Raw genomic sequence first — 18,737 nt, 5'->3', positions numbered from 1 at the left:
TTGTCATGAGATTTAAGTAAAGATAAATATTTTTTTTGTTCAAAGAATTTTGAATGAAACCAACCATAATGTACAGCCGGACAAGCTACCGTAATATTACCCGAAAAACAAGCAAAATCAGGTATCACACAGGAATTGAATGCTTTAAATTTTTTAATCAGCTCCAAAATGTGCTCACTCTTTCTTTGCGTTAATTCTGAGGTCATTGCCTGAGAGTTTAAAATAAATCCCAAAAATTGACAAGTGGTAGATGGAATTAAATCGCTTTTATCATTATTAATAATAAAACCTAATGATTCTTATAAATTTTTCGTAGCCGTAATATTCTCAGTACAACCTTCATACGTTTCATAAGTTAACCACCAATCATCTAAATACACTACTGATAAGCACCCCAAACTTCTGAAATAATTAACTATAGGCTTTGTGATTTTAGTAAAACCCCAAGGCCCAGTATAAATTCCAAAGGGTAAACAAATGTATTCATACAACTGTCCCTTCCAATGAAATCTTAAGTATTTATAAAAATTTTCATCAATAGCTACTGTGAGATAAGCATCCTGCTGATCTATACTAGTCATGTAATATCCTTTGGTCATTATTTTTAAAACTGTCCTGATATCTTCTAATTTAGAATGTCTCGTGTCAATAAAAGTATTTAATTTCTTTAGATTTAAAATTAAATTACTTTTGGGTATTAAAACAATACTAGAGATATATTGACCCTCAGTATAACTACATTTTCTAATTGCTCCAATATCTAACAAATGGTTTACAGCCTCCGACATTACAGAAATATCTGAATCAGATCCTGAAAACTCCGGTGGTTCAGAATACTGAACTGAAGTGTACAAAAAAGGAATCTTATACCCCGAAATTGTTGACAAAATAAAACTGTCTGACGTGATAACCGACCAAGCTTGTGTAAAAAAGTTTAAACGCCCAGCAACCCTCCCCTCTACTTGATTAGTGCGTTGCTCTGCTGGTTCTGACGACTCTGAAACCTGGTCGTTGCACGAATGGATGTCTGTTGAACTGGAGCACGATTCAAACGGGAAAATTGGTTGGGGCCCTTCTGGTTGAAGTTCGACTGCTGCTGGCCTCCCTGAGTCACAGTTGAGCTCCTCCAGTGTAAAAACTGGCGAGGTTTGGTAGAACTAGCTTTATCAGGTAAAGATTTCAAGGACAAGCCAAGTTTTTCGACCATAGTGGCTGCTTTGATTCTTTTTTCGAGATTTTTTCCAAAGAGAAAATTGTCAGTCGCCGAATCAACAAGAACAGACTTCCTTTTTTCATCAACATAAGAATAAACTTGGTACTTTCTAGTCTTGGAAAGTTGGAACATTAGTTCACAGAACATTTGACTGGAATCACATAACCATTCCAGCAATACATCTTTTTCAATTGGTTTATCGCATCGTTGAGAATTGCGCAAAGAAATTTCGTAAGTGCAACTACACCACGGCCGCAGAGATCTTGGTTTGATGATAAATATTTGTCCTTGCTCCTAGCTGTCTTATGTGGAAGAGGAATCAGCTCTGGATTTCATTCGGGCGCCTTTAAACGACAATTTCCCTTGTTTGGATAATTTTCCTCAAACGTCTTCTTGACCTTAGAATCCAAGCCAGACTCTAAAATTTCTTTCCAGCAAGCAACTAGCTCGGGATGAAAATTAAAAGATTGATCTTTTAATTGACGTTTGGAAACACCGAGTAGTTGGGAAGCTTTTTCACTAAGCTTCATTGGTTGATCTATGTCACCTTTCATCTCTTGAGACTCTTTGGATGTCGAATGTGAATTATTATCACCATCAGAGATCTCAGTCTCCAGATCATCATACTCAGAGTCTGTAAAGACAGAAGATCTAGGTTATAGAAGCTATCAGAAGAAATAACTTTCTTTTATTTTTTAATTTGCATTATAACCTAGTCATTTGAAGCAATTATGATAAAAATATTGCACCTCAAATATTTTTTTTTTTGTTATTTAAAGTTTCATTGATTCTAATCAAATGACTGAATCAAAAGGTACAATTACGAAAAATTGTCCGAGAATAAAAATTAATTGATTACTTTGATATTTATTAACAATTACCTTTTTCAAAAGTGGATTCATCATCAGAGGCCTGTTCAGAAGATAAAACCTTAGCTTCATCAATCAGTTTCTGGTACTTTTTTAATTTTTCCGCACAAATATTTATTTTATTAATAGACTCCTGATTCTGACGTTTACTCATAATGAAGAAGAAATTAGTCTTAAAGATTAAGAAATCAATAAAATATTAATTTAATTTGTGATTCAATTTGTTTGTTAACAAATGACGTGTGGTTTCTAAGCGCACCAAAAACGTAATAAACAGATGAATATCGAAGTGACGAGAGTGAGATTCATTTTTTATTTTTACTAAATAATCCGAAGTTGATGAAAAATATAAGCGTACTGAAACGTTACTACAAGTATGATCTTTCGAACAAAATATGAATTATAATTCAATATTTTCAGAATTTTCTCGATAATTTTCATCACATAATGCTTCGAAACTTTTTGAATGATTTTCATTAAAGAAAATCAAATAAGTCTAATATTTTCAGAACTTTTTCGATATTTTTAAGTATAGAAATTTTAAGAAAGTTCGATATCTTCAGAATTTTTTCGATAATTATTATCACGGAACTTCAAATGCTCCAGAAGTTCTTTGATGATTTTCATGAAAGTTCTGAAAAAGTTCGATATTTTCAGAACTTTTTCAATCATTTTTACCACGGATATTCGAATGGTTTAGAACTTTTTTGGTGATTTTCATTAAAGAAGTTCTGAAAAAGTTCGATATTTTCAGAACTTTTTCGATAATTTTAGTATAGAAGTTCTGAAAATATCGAACTTTTTTGAACTTTCACAATCAAATTATCGAAAAAGTTCTAAAAATATCGAACTTTCTTAGAATTTTTGCGCTTAAAAATATCGGGCTTTTTCAGAACTTTCATGAAAATCATCCAAAAAGTTTCGAACCGTTCTGAGATGGAAATTATCGAGAAAATTCTGAAAATATCGAATTTTTCCACAACTGCTACATTTTATCGAAAAATATCCGGAAATATTGAACTTTTTTAAAAATCTTTCACTTAATTTGTAGGGGAGTATTTTTTTCTCGGGGGTCTATTTTCCTCCTCCAAAAAATGTTTTTATGCTAAAATTTTGGGGAGTACCATTTTGAGGCATCTAAAAATTTGGGGGGCCATTTTGCCCCGGTGGCCCATTTTACCCTCCCACCTCCTCTCCCACACACACACACACACACACACACACACACACACATACATTTCATTTCACAAATTTTGGAGGCACTTTTTTGTCCCTTGGGGACAACTTTGCCCTGGGGCCACCCCCTCCCCCTCCCCAACTTTTTTAATGTTAAAAATTTGAGGGTACCATTTTGACCCCAGGGGTCTGTTTTACCTTAGTGAGCCATTGTGTCCCCCCCCCTCCCCACTTTTCATCCTAAAAATTTTGGGAGCCCATTTTACCCTCAAAAGCATGTACGATTTTAGTTTGTAATGCTATTTGTATTGTCTTACAAAAGTTCGAAAAAGTTCGAAAAAAAGTTCGGTTTTGTAACAAATTTCGAAGACATGTCAAACTTTTTTTTTTACACGGGTTGTGCGAATGCCGGTGAATGAGATAATTAATTAATGTAACAGGACCGAAGTCCTCCTCCGTTTTGTAGGAGGCCGTTATCTAACCCTTTTGGGCATACACGCGTTTCATAACATCCCTATTTTCCACCATAATATTATAATAGCGAAATATGAACATAAACTCTTATTAGCTTGCCCTAGAATCAGTGATCAGATCAAATATCCTTTCGTGTATGGGTGCCCCACCGACAACCACCACGAGTCCATACCTTTCTTGGGCCCAACACTACTACCATCTCAAGAAATAAAGAGAATCCGGTCGAAGTGGGCTTGGAAAGGTCTCCCGTGGTACCAATTTCCTATAATGGTCGATATGTTGCATAGACTAGTGATGAGACGCAACTTCACCTCAATACTCTAAAAAATATTTCTTCTACTTATAATCACAAAGATTTTAGATACGCCTTTGCACAAACTTGCCTTCATCCATTACTAAGTGATCTTTAATCTTCGAGCTTTTTGGGCGCCATGATTTTTAAGACAAATCACAGCAAGGTATGGCCAACTCGGGCCAGTGAATGAGACAGTCGATTCTTAGAGTTGTTTGTGTATAAATGTGCTAGAGAGTTGATTTTGGAGTTTGGTAGCGAGTGGTTGCGAGTCGGAGGGCCACTGAGTTGGATCTCGACCGCAGGCCTTGATTGATGTCGTTCTGGAGCTAATGGCTCCAGGTATTATGCTGTAGGAGCCGATTGTCGTGGTGTTTACCGTTCCGGAAGTGGACCTCCGTGAGTTACCACATTATTTATTTGTTTTCAAAGATTTCTATGGAAAGTGTATTGAGAGTTTGAGATTCGTCGCTGTCGGAAGGTTCCCGATATTATGTTAAAATATTTATATGGCTGACGGGCTGGAAGGACTAGACCGCGGGCCTTTTAGGTCCTCAGCGTCCCTCCTGCGTCATACTTACGGTATTTCATTTAGTTTCTTTCCAGCATACTGAGCGCACCGGGATATGCCACTACAACCGATCATGTCTCTCATCGTCACAGTATTTAGATTTTAGATTTTAATTTACGTGTACGTTTATACTGGTTGTCGATACCGGGGAAATAAAAGTCAACTGGCGCCGGTCAAGATTCGGAGGAGATGACAGTGATGACCGGTGGGTGAAGTGTAACGTGGTCTGACTTTGTTTAAAGTCCCAAATTTATTCATTTCAAGTATTAGAGTATTTTATTCAGTGAGTTTATGGTATTGAGTTTTAAGATAATAAATTATCACGTTACAAGTTGGGAATTCATGTTATTTAGCATTGAGTATTAAAATTTCACGTTACAACTGTTGTGGGTGCATATATCATAAGCGTGATAGAAATAGTTGCTATAATATTCTCTTCGTGTACTGAATCATAAATAGTTTTTCACACCCAACGATAATCATAATAATTCGTTTTCTAAATAACACTAATATTTTTTGATTATTTGATAAACAATAACTAATAATTTTCAGTTCAAAAAGACCAAAATCTATTATTGACGTATAAAATGCTATTTGCTTAAGGCAGAGTGCAAATTTGTTATTTTTGAACAAGAGTAAATTTTTTTAACTTTTCTCATTTACCTGAAAATTTTTAGTAGAATAATTCATACATGAAATTTAGCCAAAAATATGCTCTAAATCGTTGAATTGTACTTAAGTTCTGCCAAATATCTCTTTTCACAATAACGACAGACTTTTAGTGACACGAATAAAATATATATATATATATTAGGGTGGTCCTTAGCAGGGATGTTTTCGAATTTCTTTGCTCCCAGGGGTTCAAATGCTTCCAAATGGATACTAAAAATTCCCTCAAAATTTAAGTTCTTCATATTAACTTTAAGATAGTCCGGATTTCAAGCAAAGTTTCTTATGGAAATAACATGAAAAAAATTTCTTTTGTTCTTTAAAATTTTTTAACTCGGGGACCACTAATTCTAAAATAATCAGACATATATAGTTTAATAGTGAATTTAATGCTCTACAAAAAAGGTATCTTATGGTTTCTAGCTAAGTTGATTGGTTCAAAAGTTATTCGAGCTCAAAGTTTAATTTGTATATAATTGATATTATCAAGCATATTGCTAATGTTATTGTGTTAAAATTATCAAGCATACTTATAACATAAACCTATGTGTTACGAAATTCACTTATTTTTTTAATTTCTAAGTGTACCGATTTTCCAAACCGTTGTCAGAACTTTTCAACGTAATCACCATTAAAAAGAAATAAAAAATATAAGTGTCTTATGTATAATTTGAACATTGTCTCATTCATATCGTTAAGGTCACTCCAGTTTTTGAAGCGGTTAGGAATGAGTACAGATGTTTTAAGCCTAAATCAGTCTGGATGGTGTAGAAATGAAGATAGATGAACATTAAAATTGTATACCAAGTAAGAATCCAGAGCAACAGCAGTTTATAGTTGTTTTTTTACAGAATATAAGCAATATTATGTTGACACTCGAAAAAATGTAATTGTTAAAAATAGGAAAATTAATTAATGTTAAGTATTCAAACGGTATCAAATTTCATCTGTGCCTCGATTTAGTATTCTTAAATATTGAGAAACTTCCAGTTTTTTAATCGACGAAACATGCGTATTAATAGCAGTTACAAAAAAAATTTTGGGCATCGGTTGGCCCTGCAGGCCAGCCCCAAAACTTCCCGCTATTGCACATATACACACACGCACACACACACACGCACACACACACACACGCGCGCGCGCGCATGCACTCGGACATCATTTTGAAAATAGTCCGAATAGCTTCCTCGGGCCTCAAAACGTTGACATCTTATGAAAACTCGATTTTCGAAAATCGAGGTGAAAACAATAACTTCCAGAATTTTAGAAAGTTTACAATTTTCTTAGCGGGAAGTTAAAAATTATATTAACATGGATTGTTCATAAATAAAATAACTAAAAAAAAAATGTCAAAATTTTATAACACAAGTAGATATCTCATAAAAATACTTAATAATATTGACAATTATACAACAATTAAAATTTGAGCTCGAATAACTTTTGAACCAATGAACTTAGAGAGAAATCATTAGAGATCTTTTTTGTAGAGCGTCAAATTCTCTGTAAGAATATCTATGTTTCATTATTTTTAAATATGCTGCCCCCAAGTTATAAAATTTTGAAGAACGAAAGAAATTTTTCCCATGTTATTTTCATAAGAATCTTTGGTTGGAATGCGGATTATCTTAGAGTTGATATTAAGAGCTTAAATTTTGAGAGAATTTTTTTTTTTATCCATTTGGAAGCATTCTAGCCTTTAGGAGCAAAGAAATTCGAAAACATCCCTGCTCAGGACCATCCTAATATATATATATATATATATATATATATATATATATATATATATATATATATATATATAAATATATATATGGGGCATTCCATGCCAAATCACCGAGGTTTTGACCCGACCCCTTCGATTTCGCTGAAACGTTGTTATGATTTTCTATCCTACTAAAGACATTATTCTGAATTTTTTAAGATTTTTTTACCCAACCCAGAAAAAGTTACGAATTTTTGTAAAAAACCGCTCTTTTTTTTTAAATTGCTATAACTTTCTCACAAATTAACCTTTCAGCACTTTTATTTTTTTCAAAATTTGTGTTTTTAAATGTAGTTTTCAGAAAAAAATACAAAGAATATTTCGGAAGTCACGATACATGAAATATTTTAGTTTTTCAAAAAATTCGTCATTTTTTCGAAGTCCGAAACCTTCGATTCTCAATTTTTTTGTCTCAAAAAAAAACTTCATCTAAGAAAGTATTCGACCCCGCTATTCCCATTTTGTGCCGACTTTCTTTTATATTTTTTTTTTTCGATTGGAAATAGAAAAATTTCTAAATTTAGCTTATTTTTTATGACTTTGCGCTGAAGTTTTTTTGGATTGTTTTTAAAAGATCAGAAGTAGAATAGAATTGAACAAAAACAATTGTAAAGTGTATTAGGGGCAAGGATTAATTTTTCGGAGGAAAATTCTCAATTTTTAAATATAGTAAAACCTAAACTTACAATTAACCAGCTCAATAAGACAATTTATAGATAAACTGAGAAAAATATAGATAGCATTATAGACAGTTTTTGATCAAATTGAACGGAATATAGTGTAGTACCGGATATCTCAACTGGTAGAGCACTTGGCGCGATACCGACGTGGTCTAGGTTCGATTCTCAGTTCGGGTTATCTTTATTTTTCTTAGTTTATCTATAAATTGTCTTATTGAGAAGGTTAATTGTAAGTTTAGGTTTTACTATATTTAAAAATTGAGAATTTTCCTCCGAAAAATTAATCCTTGCCCCTAATACACTTTACAATTGTTTTTGTTCAATTCTATTCTACTTCTGAGCTTTTAAAAACAATCCAAAAAAACTTCAGCGCAAAGTCATAAAAAATAAGCTAAATTTAGAAATTTTTTTATTTTCAATCGAAAAAAAAAAAATTTGAAGGAAAGTCGGCACAAAATGAGAATAGCGGGGTTAAATACTTTCTTAGATGAAGTTTTTTTTTGAGACAAAAAAATTGAGATTCGAAGGTTTCGGGCTTCGAAAAAATGACGAATTTTTTGAGAAAACTAAAATATTTCATGTATCGTGACTTCCGAAATATTCTTTGTATTTTTTTCTGAAAACTACATTTAAAAACACAAATTTTGAAAAAAATAAAAGTGCTGAAAGGTTAATTTGTGAGAAAGTTATAGCAATTTAAAAAAAAAGAGCGGTTTTTTTAAAACATTCGTAACTTTTTCTGGGTTGGGTTAAAAAATCTGAAAAAATTCATAAAAATGTCTTTGGTAGGATAGAAAATCGTAAAAAAGTTTCATCGAAATCGAAGGGGTTCGGGTCAAAACCTTGGTGATTTGGCATGGAATGCCCGATTTCTATATACATATATATATGTATATAGAAATTTTTATTTATATATCCTAGTATAAGCTACAATATAATGACTTCTTATCTATAAACTTAATTCTGATGTAAACATCTCATTCAATCCAATTCAAAACTATCAAAAATAGGCTTCCCTAATTTTTGAATCACAATCAAATTTTAAGAGCTTGTATACAGTAAAAAGATAAGGGAATAACTAACGACTTGTTAGTTATTATATTTTTCATAATACATACGTAAATGGATTAATCAAAAGTTTCCAAGAGTTGTCGGAAAATGACTCTGGAGTAAGGAAAGTAAGGCACTCAGTATTGTATGGAAAAGAAAGATCAAGAAGTTTATGATGAAGAAGAGTGTAATGAAGGTCTCCAAGGAGAAATGCCGCTTTTGCTTCAACCGCTTCGCCAAGAAGTCCATTGTAACTTCCATTGCTTTGTAATGTCCCCCACTTCGTAATTTCCACATTTTTAGGACGATAAAATGTCGGTTGAAAATTTATTTTATTAGCAATAATTCTTATCATCTATAACCAAAAAATAAATTTTTTTTTTGTTGTGCTATGTAGTAGAATATTTACCTCAAATTCTATCCCCAAAGCTTTTACACTATTATTCAAATAGTTTTCATATAACATTCTAGAATTCATTGTAATAGCTGGAGTATGTTCGAAAATAGCCACTTCTAACATGTTTCTCGACATATCTGTTGTTTTATCCGCAAAATGGTTTTTACTATAACGAAATCGTCCTTTGTACCATGTATCGACATAATAAGTTCTAACAAAATATTTACTACGGGTAGGATATTGAACGGTTTCCAGGTTAAACCATTCGTAATTTATCTTTTCCCCTGATTGTGGTCTGAGTGTGCTAAATCGTCTAATAAAAATAACATTTATTATTCTATTCCATAAGTATTTCATGTCAGGATAAAAAAGTCTTGAATCGTGCATAAGAAGGAAAGAGCCCCGTGTATTTAACAATCTTTCTCTGCAATGTTGTTAAATTTTTATTAAAATAAATTAAAAATTCATAACATATATAATGAAAACACCCTGATTAAAATATAGATTGATATAGAATATACGATTGATGATGAGTAAAAATGTTTCAATCGTTCGAAATATTCATGAATCGTCAATTGACAATTAAAGAGTATTAAAAACGATTGAAAATCTTAATTGTTTTTAATCCTCATGCAGGACCAGAAAACGTAATATTATTTTACGATTCAAAACGATTAAAAATTTCTAATCATCATGAATCATTTTCAATCCTCATGCCGGACTAGAAATTGTAATATTATTTTACGATTAACCCTTGACAAGCACACATCTAAACGGTATATCTCTTTAGGCATTGAGGGTGAAAAGTACCCAACATATTTTATTTCAAAATATCTTGGTCCCTAATAAAGTTAGAGAATTTTTTTTTTTTAATTAAAGCTGAGAAAATTCTTTATAATATAGATACAATATTATTTGTATCTATTTATCTATCTATATTTAACAAAAAACCCCTTTATTAAATATACACAAAGAATTATAACGAAATAAAATTTCGGGGTGGGTACTTTGTACCCAGTGTGCTTGTCAGGGGTTAAAGATGATTCATGATGATTAAAAATTTTTAATCGTCATGAATCGTATTTAATCGTAAAATAATATTATAATTTCTAGTCACGCATAAGGGTTAAAAACGATTCATGTTGATTAGAACTTTAAATTGTCATTAATCGTTTTCAATCATGAATAGTAAAGGTGATTAATGATGATTAAATTTTCAATTTTTTTTTAACATCACAAATCATATTTTCGAATTAGGGTAAAAACAAAATTGAAAACCTTTCTGCGTATCGTAAAAAACCGATCACTTGAAGTCCATTAGCAATAAGAATGATGTAGTTATCACAGCCAGAATTTTTACTATTTGTTAAAATGGTTTGAACTGCCAGCTGAGGTGGAGAGAATTCTTCACTTTCACGTACAAAGATCTATATCAAGTTATATTCAGTAAAAAAAATTTGTTTGCTAATATTGTCTAGATTTTTATTTACATTGTAATAAGGTAATAGTAGATTTTTGTCCTCATTATATTGAATCAAATGTTTATGAAAAGGATCAAATACGTAGACAATACATTCACTTCGTTTAGATATTTCTTTTATGATGAGATTAATCGTGTTTCTTAATGGCTCTTTTGTTTGCTCATAACATTTTCGTAGCTTCAAGCTAGGTTGATAAACAATATGTTCATTAAATTTGAATACAAATAAATAGTTTTTTTATCAGTTTACCTATCATTGGCTGCAATCAGCTGAAAAATTATGAAAAGATTTAACATAATATCGAAAGTATACTTTAACATATTTCTTCAAAACTGTGTCTATGAATCCTAAAACTGAAATTAGGTCCCGAAAGTAATACTAACATTATTACTTCCACGATACTGATACTAAATTATTTAAAGTGTATTTAGCTATATAGTGATAAATTTGATTAAAGAGACTCCGTAGTATTGCATAGAAATCGATTCATTAAAGTCTCAATATGTATACTAAAGTCAATTGAATTCTAAAGTTCAAGCCACAATCAATCACTGATAAATTATTGTCATTTCTGTTTTTATTGATTATGTCTTATAGTATATCACTGTCAATTGAGATATTTTACTTGTTATCATCAATCAATTCCGTTCTGTTGCAGTAACTGTGGATATGAAGCTGCTCAAAATTACAGAATTGATCCGTGATATTCCAAATGGAGGGCCATTAGGAATTTTTAGGAATCGAGCAAGTTTTGATTGGAAACAATTGAAATTAAATATTTATGGTGTTGATTATCTTGAGTATCATGTATTATTATTTATTTTTCATTTTACCTATTTTATTTGATCTATAAAATTTATGTAATTTGTCTGTATTTAGGAAAAAGTTTACAGGTTTATTGAAAATTCACCCGATTTCCGAAGACCTACGAAATCTCTCACATTGGATGAATATCGACAAAGATGTTTCAATCAGATTAAAATTCTCTTCAAAAACGATTTTATTGTAAGATGCAAGAATTAAAAAGTAGTTAAACGAAAAAAGTATCTAATTTTTTTTTTTTTTAGGTATCGAATGGCTTGTGTTTAAATGCTTACATTGATTATGACTCTTCGTTGCCAGTGACTATAGGTATTTTATATGCCATGGTTCCAGGAGTAATTTTTTCTCTTGGTACTGAACGTCACATAGATTACGTCAGCAAGTTCTATAGTGGTCAAGTAAAAACAATATGTTTGAATTAAATCAATATAAGTTTTCCGGTCAGAGTCCGTCATTTCGGACCGTCAAATTTTTATTGTCACAAATTTTTTCAGTCACAACCAGCTAGATGATTAGACGCAATCTTGGTTGCCTAATTTCAAAACAAGGTAACTGACAAAAAAAAATTTTTGAAATATGCATTGAATCAAGTTCACGAGACTCCATTAGAACTAAAAATACAAAAAAATAGATTTTAAAAAATTTGTCAATAACTGTATTTTGAAATTGGGCAACCGATCTTTTTTGCAAATGATTAAAAAATTTATTTTTCTCTTCGTATTCTTATCTCGTAGTATTTTTAAGAAAATGGCGGTTTCAAAATTTGAATTTGTAGGAAAGTTAGAAAGGCGTTTGTAAGATATCGCCACAATTGTGACAGTCTGGCATTTCATGAACGGTCCGCTGACGGCCTTGTGACCATGACGTGACAGTCAAAAAATGATTAGTCGGTCAGCTTCACATCACTGTATATATATATATATATGACTGGGCCAAAAAAATCGATTATTTTTTTTTCTTTCGATACTGTGAAAATATTATTCCAGATGACCAAAAAAAATTAGTGCACAAATTTGAGCCCTTAATATTGATATTAAGAGGTGCATCGTAACGACTATTTGTTTTTTGACAGAAATTTCAATTTTTATCCAAAACTCGTAAATCATCTATCTTAAAAATCTGAGCAATGTATATTCTTAAAGAAAATTGAATTCCCTACGAATAATCTCTCGTAGTAAATTGATGTAAACCGAGCCGTTCCCTTGTAATCGTGCCTTAAATATTGATTTGTTTTTTAAATTCTTTGCTCCTATTTTGGATTATTGTAACTACTAGAAATGTTTAAATTTTTTTTGGTCAAGATACCTCTTTTTGAAGGAAATTTAATGCTCTACAAAGAAAGGCCATTAGGCAGCCGAAATGGAATGTAGATTTTTCAATTGATCGATATCAAAAATAGTTTTATACATACATATCTTGTTAGTGTACAGATACATGTTAGTGTATAGTCATGATATAAAATAAGACTCGTTTTCTAAAAGTGAGGGTAAAAAATGACAACGATTATTTTCGATAGAGAACTTTAGTAAATAAAGTATTGAAAATTTAATTAGTATGAGATCATGATTGTAATCGCTATAACGATGGCAAGATCATTTATAATTATAGTACTTACAGGTAGGATTGAAACATCATAAATAATAAAAGTAATACATTTAAAATATAAAATAGCTGTGAAATTTACAGTAGTCTAGTCGAGAAGATGAAAACCTGCGAAACATAGTTACAAGTCTCCTTAAAATATGGTTGATGGCTTAAACGATCTGGAATGGCGTCCAGAAAAAAGGATTTTTTGGATTTTTTTAGCAAAAGAAAATTACAATTGCTATTAACAAAAAACCGTTAAAAAAATTAGCCGTCCAGCTTTTTAACAAAATCTCAAAAAGTATAAGTGATAGCTCAAATATTAAAAATGTTTCTGAAAGATCAGAAAATTTGAGTAAAAAAGTTTCTTAAAAACAATACCTTATTATTTATAATAGTTTTTTTCATATTTTGATTATTCAAATAAATAATTACGGAATCGTTTTTTTCTGAAAAATCATAACTTGCATTTCTAAATATAAAGGCAAAAAAAAATTTTTTTTTGTCAAGAATTTATTCATTTATTTATTGAACAATTTGTTATGAACAATTTTTTTTTTCATTGTAATTTTTTTGTAGAACATAAAAAAATATCAAAAACAGTAACCTGCAACAATATGGTAAAAAAAAATTTTTTCAATTTTTTAAAAAACATTTGGATTTTGTAGCACGACAAAGTCCGAGCACTAACTCGATTTATCAACAAACAAATTGTTGTAACTTTGGAGCTATTGCAAATATAGTTTTCGACCTTTAAGTCGTTTTTATACGGTATGAGTTAAGCTTTCTTATCAATCTTTAATCTAACGTTTATCTGCTATAGTTCTCTAACTACACGCATTTATTTATAAAAATTAGTATTTTTCATTTCTTACAATGCTTATATCTCATCAACAAATAATGTTTTGACAAATATTCATCAAGACTTATTTGTTACCCGATTATTAAACTATTCAAATATATTTATTTTTATATTTTTAACCTTATTTGTTCATGAGATTTTTAAATTTATTTAAATTATTTTCTATTTTTACTCTTATTGTTTAGATGTCCAAAGTACGTAGCGATTGAAACTATAAATTTTTAATGTTTATTATATTGTTTAATTCAACCTCACTATTTAATTTATTATTATTCTTATTGAAGCATTGAATCCTACCAAAACTAGATTCTCTGTATAAAGTCGCGCTAAGTACACGTTCAAAATTTTTTAAAAGTAAATAAAAAATTATTTTTTACAAAAAAAAAGTCAAATCGAAAAAATACCAAGTACCTAGTATGATGCAAAATTATAACAAACATTTTCATAAAATTTCAAAAAAAAATTGTATAACAAAATTTCAATGTACTTAATGTGCATTAGTACATGTACTCAAGCAAAATTAATTTTTAATAAAATCAAACATGTTTTTTTTTTACTCTTTTGTAAGCACACCAAGTACATTGAAATTTTGTTATACAATTTTTTTTTGAAATTTTATGAAAATGTTTGTTATGATTTTGCATCATACTAGGTACTTGGTATTTTTTCGATTTGACTTTTTTTTTGTAAAAAATAATTTTTTTTTTACTTTTAAAAAATTTTAAAAGTGTACTTAGCGCGACTTTAATACAGAGAATCTGTTTTTGGTAGGACTTTAAGTATTTGGTATTTTTTCGATTTGATTTATTTTTTTTGTAAAAAATAATTTGTTCTTATTTGTAAAAAATTTTGAACGTGTACATGGCGCGATGTTATACAGAAAATCTGTTTTTGGTAGGATTTGTTTTCTTTTTGTCGTGTTGATTGTGAATAGTTTTAATGTATACTATTAGAAATCGACTTCCAAACTAAACTCAAGGAATTCGTCTTAAAGTAATGCGTAGTCGTGATATATAACACGTGAGGGTATACTGTTTATAGTATTATTTTTTAGAAACAATATAATAGTACTAACTAATAACTTAGTACTGCCAAACATTATAACCTGCTTGATCTATTTTTATACGACAAATAGTTACAGTTGTTTAAGGACAGTTCCCATTAAAATTAACGTCAAATATATATTCATCAACGTCGGGCTTTTATATATATATATATATATATATATATATATATATATATATATGCACTAGCTATCGCTTGCGCGCTTCGGTTGACACGTCGTAATGTTGGATGAGTCTTTATTTTTTATTTATTATTGACATCGACATCTTAACATTTACCGTTCAAATATTTGTAAATATACTTATTCTCTTGCACTTTTCTACGGAAAAAAAAGTTGTAAGTGGTTTTGAAAATTTTTAGAATCATCTAATGCGTCATTAGTTGTTAGTCTATAATAATGACTTAATTAGAGAAAACAATGCGTATTTTCGACGCAATTAGTAAGTAAAAATATTTCAATTGATCTACATACATATATATATATATATATATATATATATATATATATATATATATATATATATATATATATATATATAGCACTAAATTGCCTGATTTTGGTACTGTCTAGCGGATATAACTATATATACAACGAAAGGGTTTAAAATTTTGACGTAAATATTGACTGCAAGTTGTTACCAACGTTCGTAGAAAGTTGACGATAATCTACTACCGCAACCTGTCACCAACTTTCTGAGAAAATTGAAGGCACTTTTCGTCAATCCTGTCAACTAAGGGAATCCCAGCTATTGGCATACATTGGAACAGTATTTGCGGCCAACCTGATAGCAAGTTGCTACAGTTGGTTGCCACTAGCTCGCTTCCAAATTGATTATCAGAAATTGCTTAATGAAGTATATTTAAGCTCCAACTTAACTCCTCATTATAAACCAACTCAGTATAAACCGATCCGATTTATTTCAATTGCAATCGTTTGTTGGTCGTTTGTCGATCAATGTTGACCTATCAAAGTTGTTTGAGGGTTAATTGCTTAATTATGAAAAAGTAAATAAAAATTAACCTTTAATTTTTTTCATTGAACCCCTCTATTTCGATATTTTTTTTTTTTTTTATTTAAATTGCTAGGAAACCGTTTGTCGGTGATTGTTGGTGAAAACAAATAAAAAAGTAATTTATTTATAACAAAAATGTAATTAAAAAACTAGAATTTCCATTAGTAGGCTTCAATAAATAATATTTTTTTTTGTGTAATGATATTAAATCTTCCGTTAAAAAATTAACTTAAAAAATAATCATTTGTTTCCATCGATTAAAAACCTGATTTCCAAATTTTGCCAATAAGGTATTGACAGGTAGCGCCACAATGTTGTTAGATGTACGAAATTACCCTAAAAGCCACTTTAGATTAAAACTGACAGTAATTTGATAATTGAAATTATCAAAATAAGCTGCCTGAATTGGCTGACAATTTGATAGCAAAACTTGAAAATAAAATTAGCGGTTAATTATTTTTTTAATTTAGACGTTACTTTTTTTTTTACTAGAAAAAAACCCTAATAAAGGTTCCCATGAAATTTTTGTCAAAAGTCTGTCAAATTCGGGCTTTTCCGTTTTTGACGATAATTCGTATACGACTTTCAAAATGAATTTGCATTCAAATTCGGGTAGTAAATTTACGTCAAATTGTATAGCAAGTTGTAAGCAAATTCTCGTCAAAAACGGAATAGCCCGAAGTTGACAGACATTTGACAACAATTTCATAGGAACTTTCCCTAGGGTTTCTTTCTAGTCAAAAAAAGTAATCTCTAAATAAAAAAAAAAATTAACCGCTAATTTTTTTTTTCAACTTTTGTTATCAAATTGTCGGCAGATGCGGACGGCAAATTTCGGTAATTTCAACTGTCAAATTACTGTCGATTTCAATCTGGAGTGACTGTTAGGGCAGTTACGGCAGACGTCACTAACCCTAATAGCACAATTTGCTTGAGCAAAAGTTTACTGTACAAAAGTTTCGTTGAATTTTTCCTCAAATTTCCGTCAACTTTGGACTTTTCCATTTTTTACGACAAGTTGTATGCAACTTACTATTGAATTTGACGTAAATTTACTGCCCGAATTTGAATGCAACTTCACTTCAAAAGTTGACTAGAAAAAAGTTGTCTTTAATTTTCAGGCAAATTTTATGTCAATTTATCGTTAATTTAACTTAAAAAATTGTTAAGTATATTTTTACGCTCAAATTGTAGACAGTTTTACGTAGAAATTTGCATACATTCTGAAATGGTAAGAATGAACATTATCGACCGTTTTTTTTCGTACAAGTTTATCTTAAAATTGAAGAAAAATTAACCGCAAATTTTTATTTTCAACTTTTGCTGTGATATTGTCTGCAGATTCAGGCAGCAGATTTCAGGTAATTTCAACATCAAATTACTATCAATTTCAATGCTATTAGGGTAAGTTTAGTAATTCCAGGTATTGGCCGTGCTTAGCTGAATTAAGTCCTCTGTAAATTAAGTTAAGATTTAGCATAGTAGAAGCAAAGCATACTTATTAGACTAAATCTTAACTAAATCTTATTAGGTACACGTATAGGATTTAGTTCGGCCGAATACGGCCATTAATGACAACATCTGTACCTATCATCGCGCTAAATGACACGATTTTGGTACCACCTTTAAAAGCCACACTCTAAATATAATTGCTTAGCAAGTTCTGCAGTGGAACATTTACGGGTAACTTAACAATAAGTTTCTGGGAAGTCTTGGCTGGATAATACTTGCGTGCAAATTGATGCAAATCAACTACCGTCTGAACGTAATTTGACAGAAAAACTTGCCATCAATTTGAAGTGAAACTTACAGTCAACTTAACGTCATTGTCTGACAGTAACACTTGGTCGAATTGAATTCAAGTTACAGACAATTTACTGTCAACTTGAAGGTAACTGTTTGCTCTCCAACACTTTTCCTTCGAATTGGCTAATACGGCAGAAGCTTGAAGTTAACTCACGGTTGGAGGCTATCAGGGACCTCGCGAATATAACTAGAGAGAACATACAACATTCAAAATTTTTTAGCAATCCACAAATTATATTTCCTACATGAAAGGTATTATTTGACGCAAAATTTAGTTTTAGTCAATAATAATAACTTAATTAGAGATAATCATACGGATTTTCAACGCAATCACTAAGTAAACATTATACTTTAATTGATCACTACATAAATATATATACATAGCACTAATTAGAAAGTTGGTGTCAATTAAATGCGACCAAATTTGTGACAACTTTCAGCTTTTGGAAGAGTTCCTATAAGTTGTTATCAAGTTTCTTATAACTTGGCAACCAGTTGCGGCTAATTTAAGGAAATGCCAATTTCTGCGGTCAACTTGATAACAAGTTGCGACAATAGATTGTCGTTAGCTTGCTGTCAGCTTGACTATCAAGGTTGATACTGCTTAGCGAATAGAACTACACCATAAGGACGTTAAACATGAGTTTTACATAATCGTAAAAGTTTTTTTTGCAACTATATAAAAGCATTCCTAACAGCACAGTTTGCTTTAGCAAAAGTTTACTTATAAAATTTTCCTTGAATTTTTCATAAAATTTATGATTATGAAACGAATTTATTTATGCTCATAAAAAATGTGCATACGAAACTATAGTAAAAAATACAGACTGAAGCACCGCTGGTGGCGAAAAAACAAATCACTGCTACAGAAAAATTTCAATATTTACTGAATCATGGCATTTCTTACAACTTTTTATTCTCTGGCAGTGCCCTTTTCGCATGAAAAAATTT

The 18,737-nt window shown here is 30.5% G+C and overlaps 1 protein-coding gene across 13 annotated transcripts in view; it reads left to right on the top strand.

Annotated features, from left to right (window-relative positions):
* The window catches only part of LOC103574506 (peroxisomal acyl-coenzyme A oxidase 3), a 343,167-nt gene that overhangs the window by 127,749 nt on the left and 196,681 nt on the right, over window positions 1–18,737 (top strand). For all 13 annotated transcript variants that reach the window (XR_008403729.1, XM_053739241.1, XM_053739246.1 and 10 more), the window contains 3 exons: window positions 11,293–11,441; window positions 11,514–11,639; window positions 11,702–11,854. Coding sequence is in view for 12 of the 13 variants with exons in the window: in XM_053739239.1 (XP_053595214.1) it covers window positions 11,293–11,441; window positions 11,514–11,639; window positions 11,702–11,854 (428 nt within the window). In the remaining variant the exon portion in view is untranslated. The remainder of the gene's footprint in view (window positions 1–11,292; window positions 11,442–11,513; window positions 11,640–11,701; window positions 11,855–18,737) is intronic.

Source organism: Microplitis demolitor, chromosome 5, assembly GCF_026212275.2.
Source record: "Microplitis demolitor isolate Queensland-Clemson2020A chromosome 5, iyMicDemo2.1a, whole genome shotgun sequence".
NCBI lineage: Eukaryota > Metazoa > Arthropoda > Insecta > Hymenoptera > Braconidae > Microplitis > Microplitis demolitor.
This window is presented reverse-complemented; position numbering and strand designations above follow the sequence as displayed.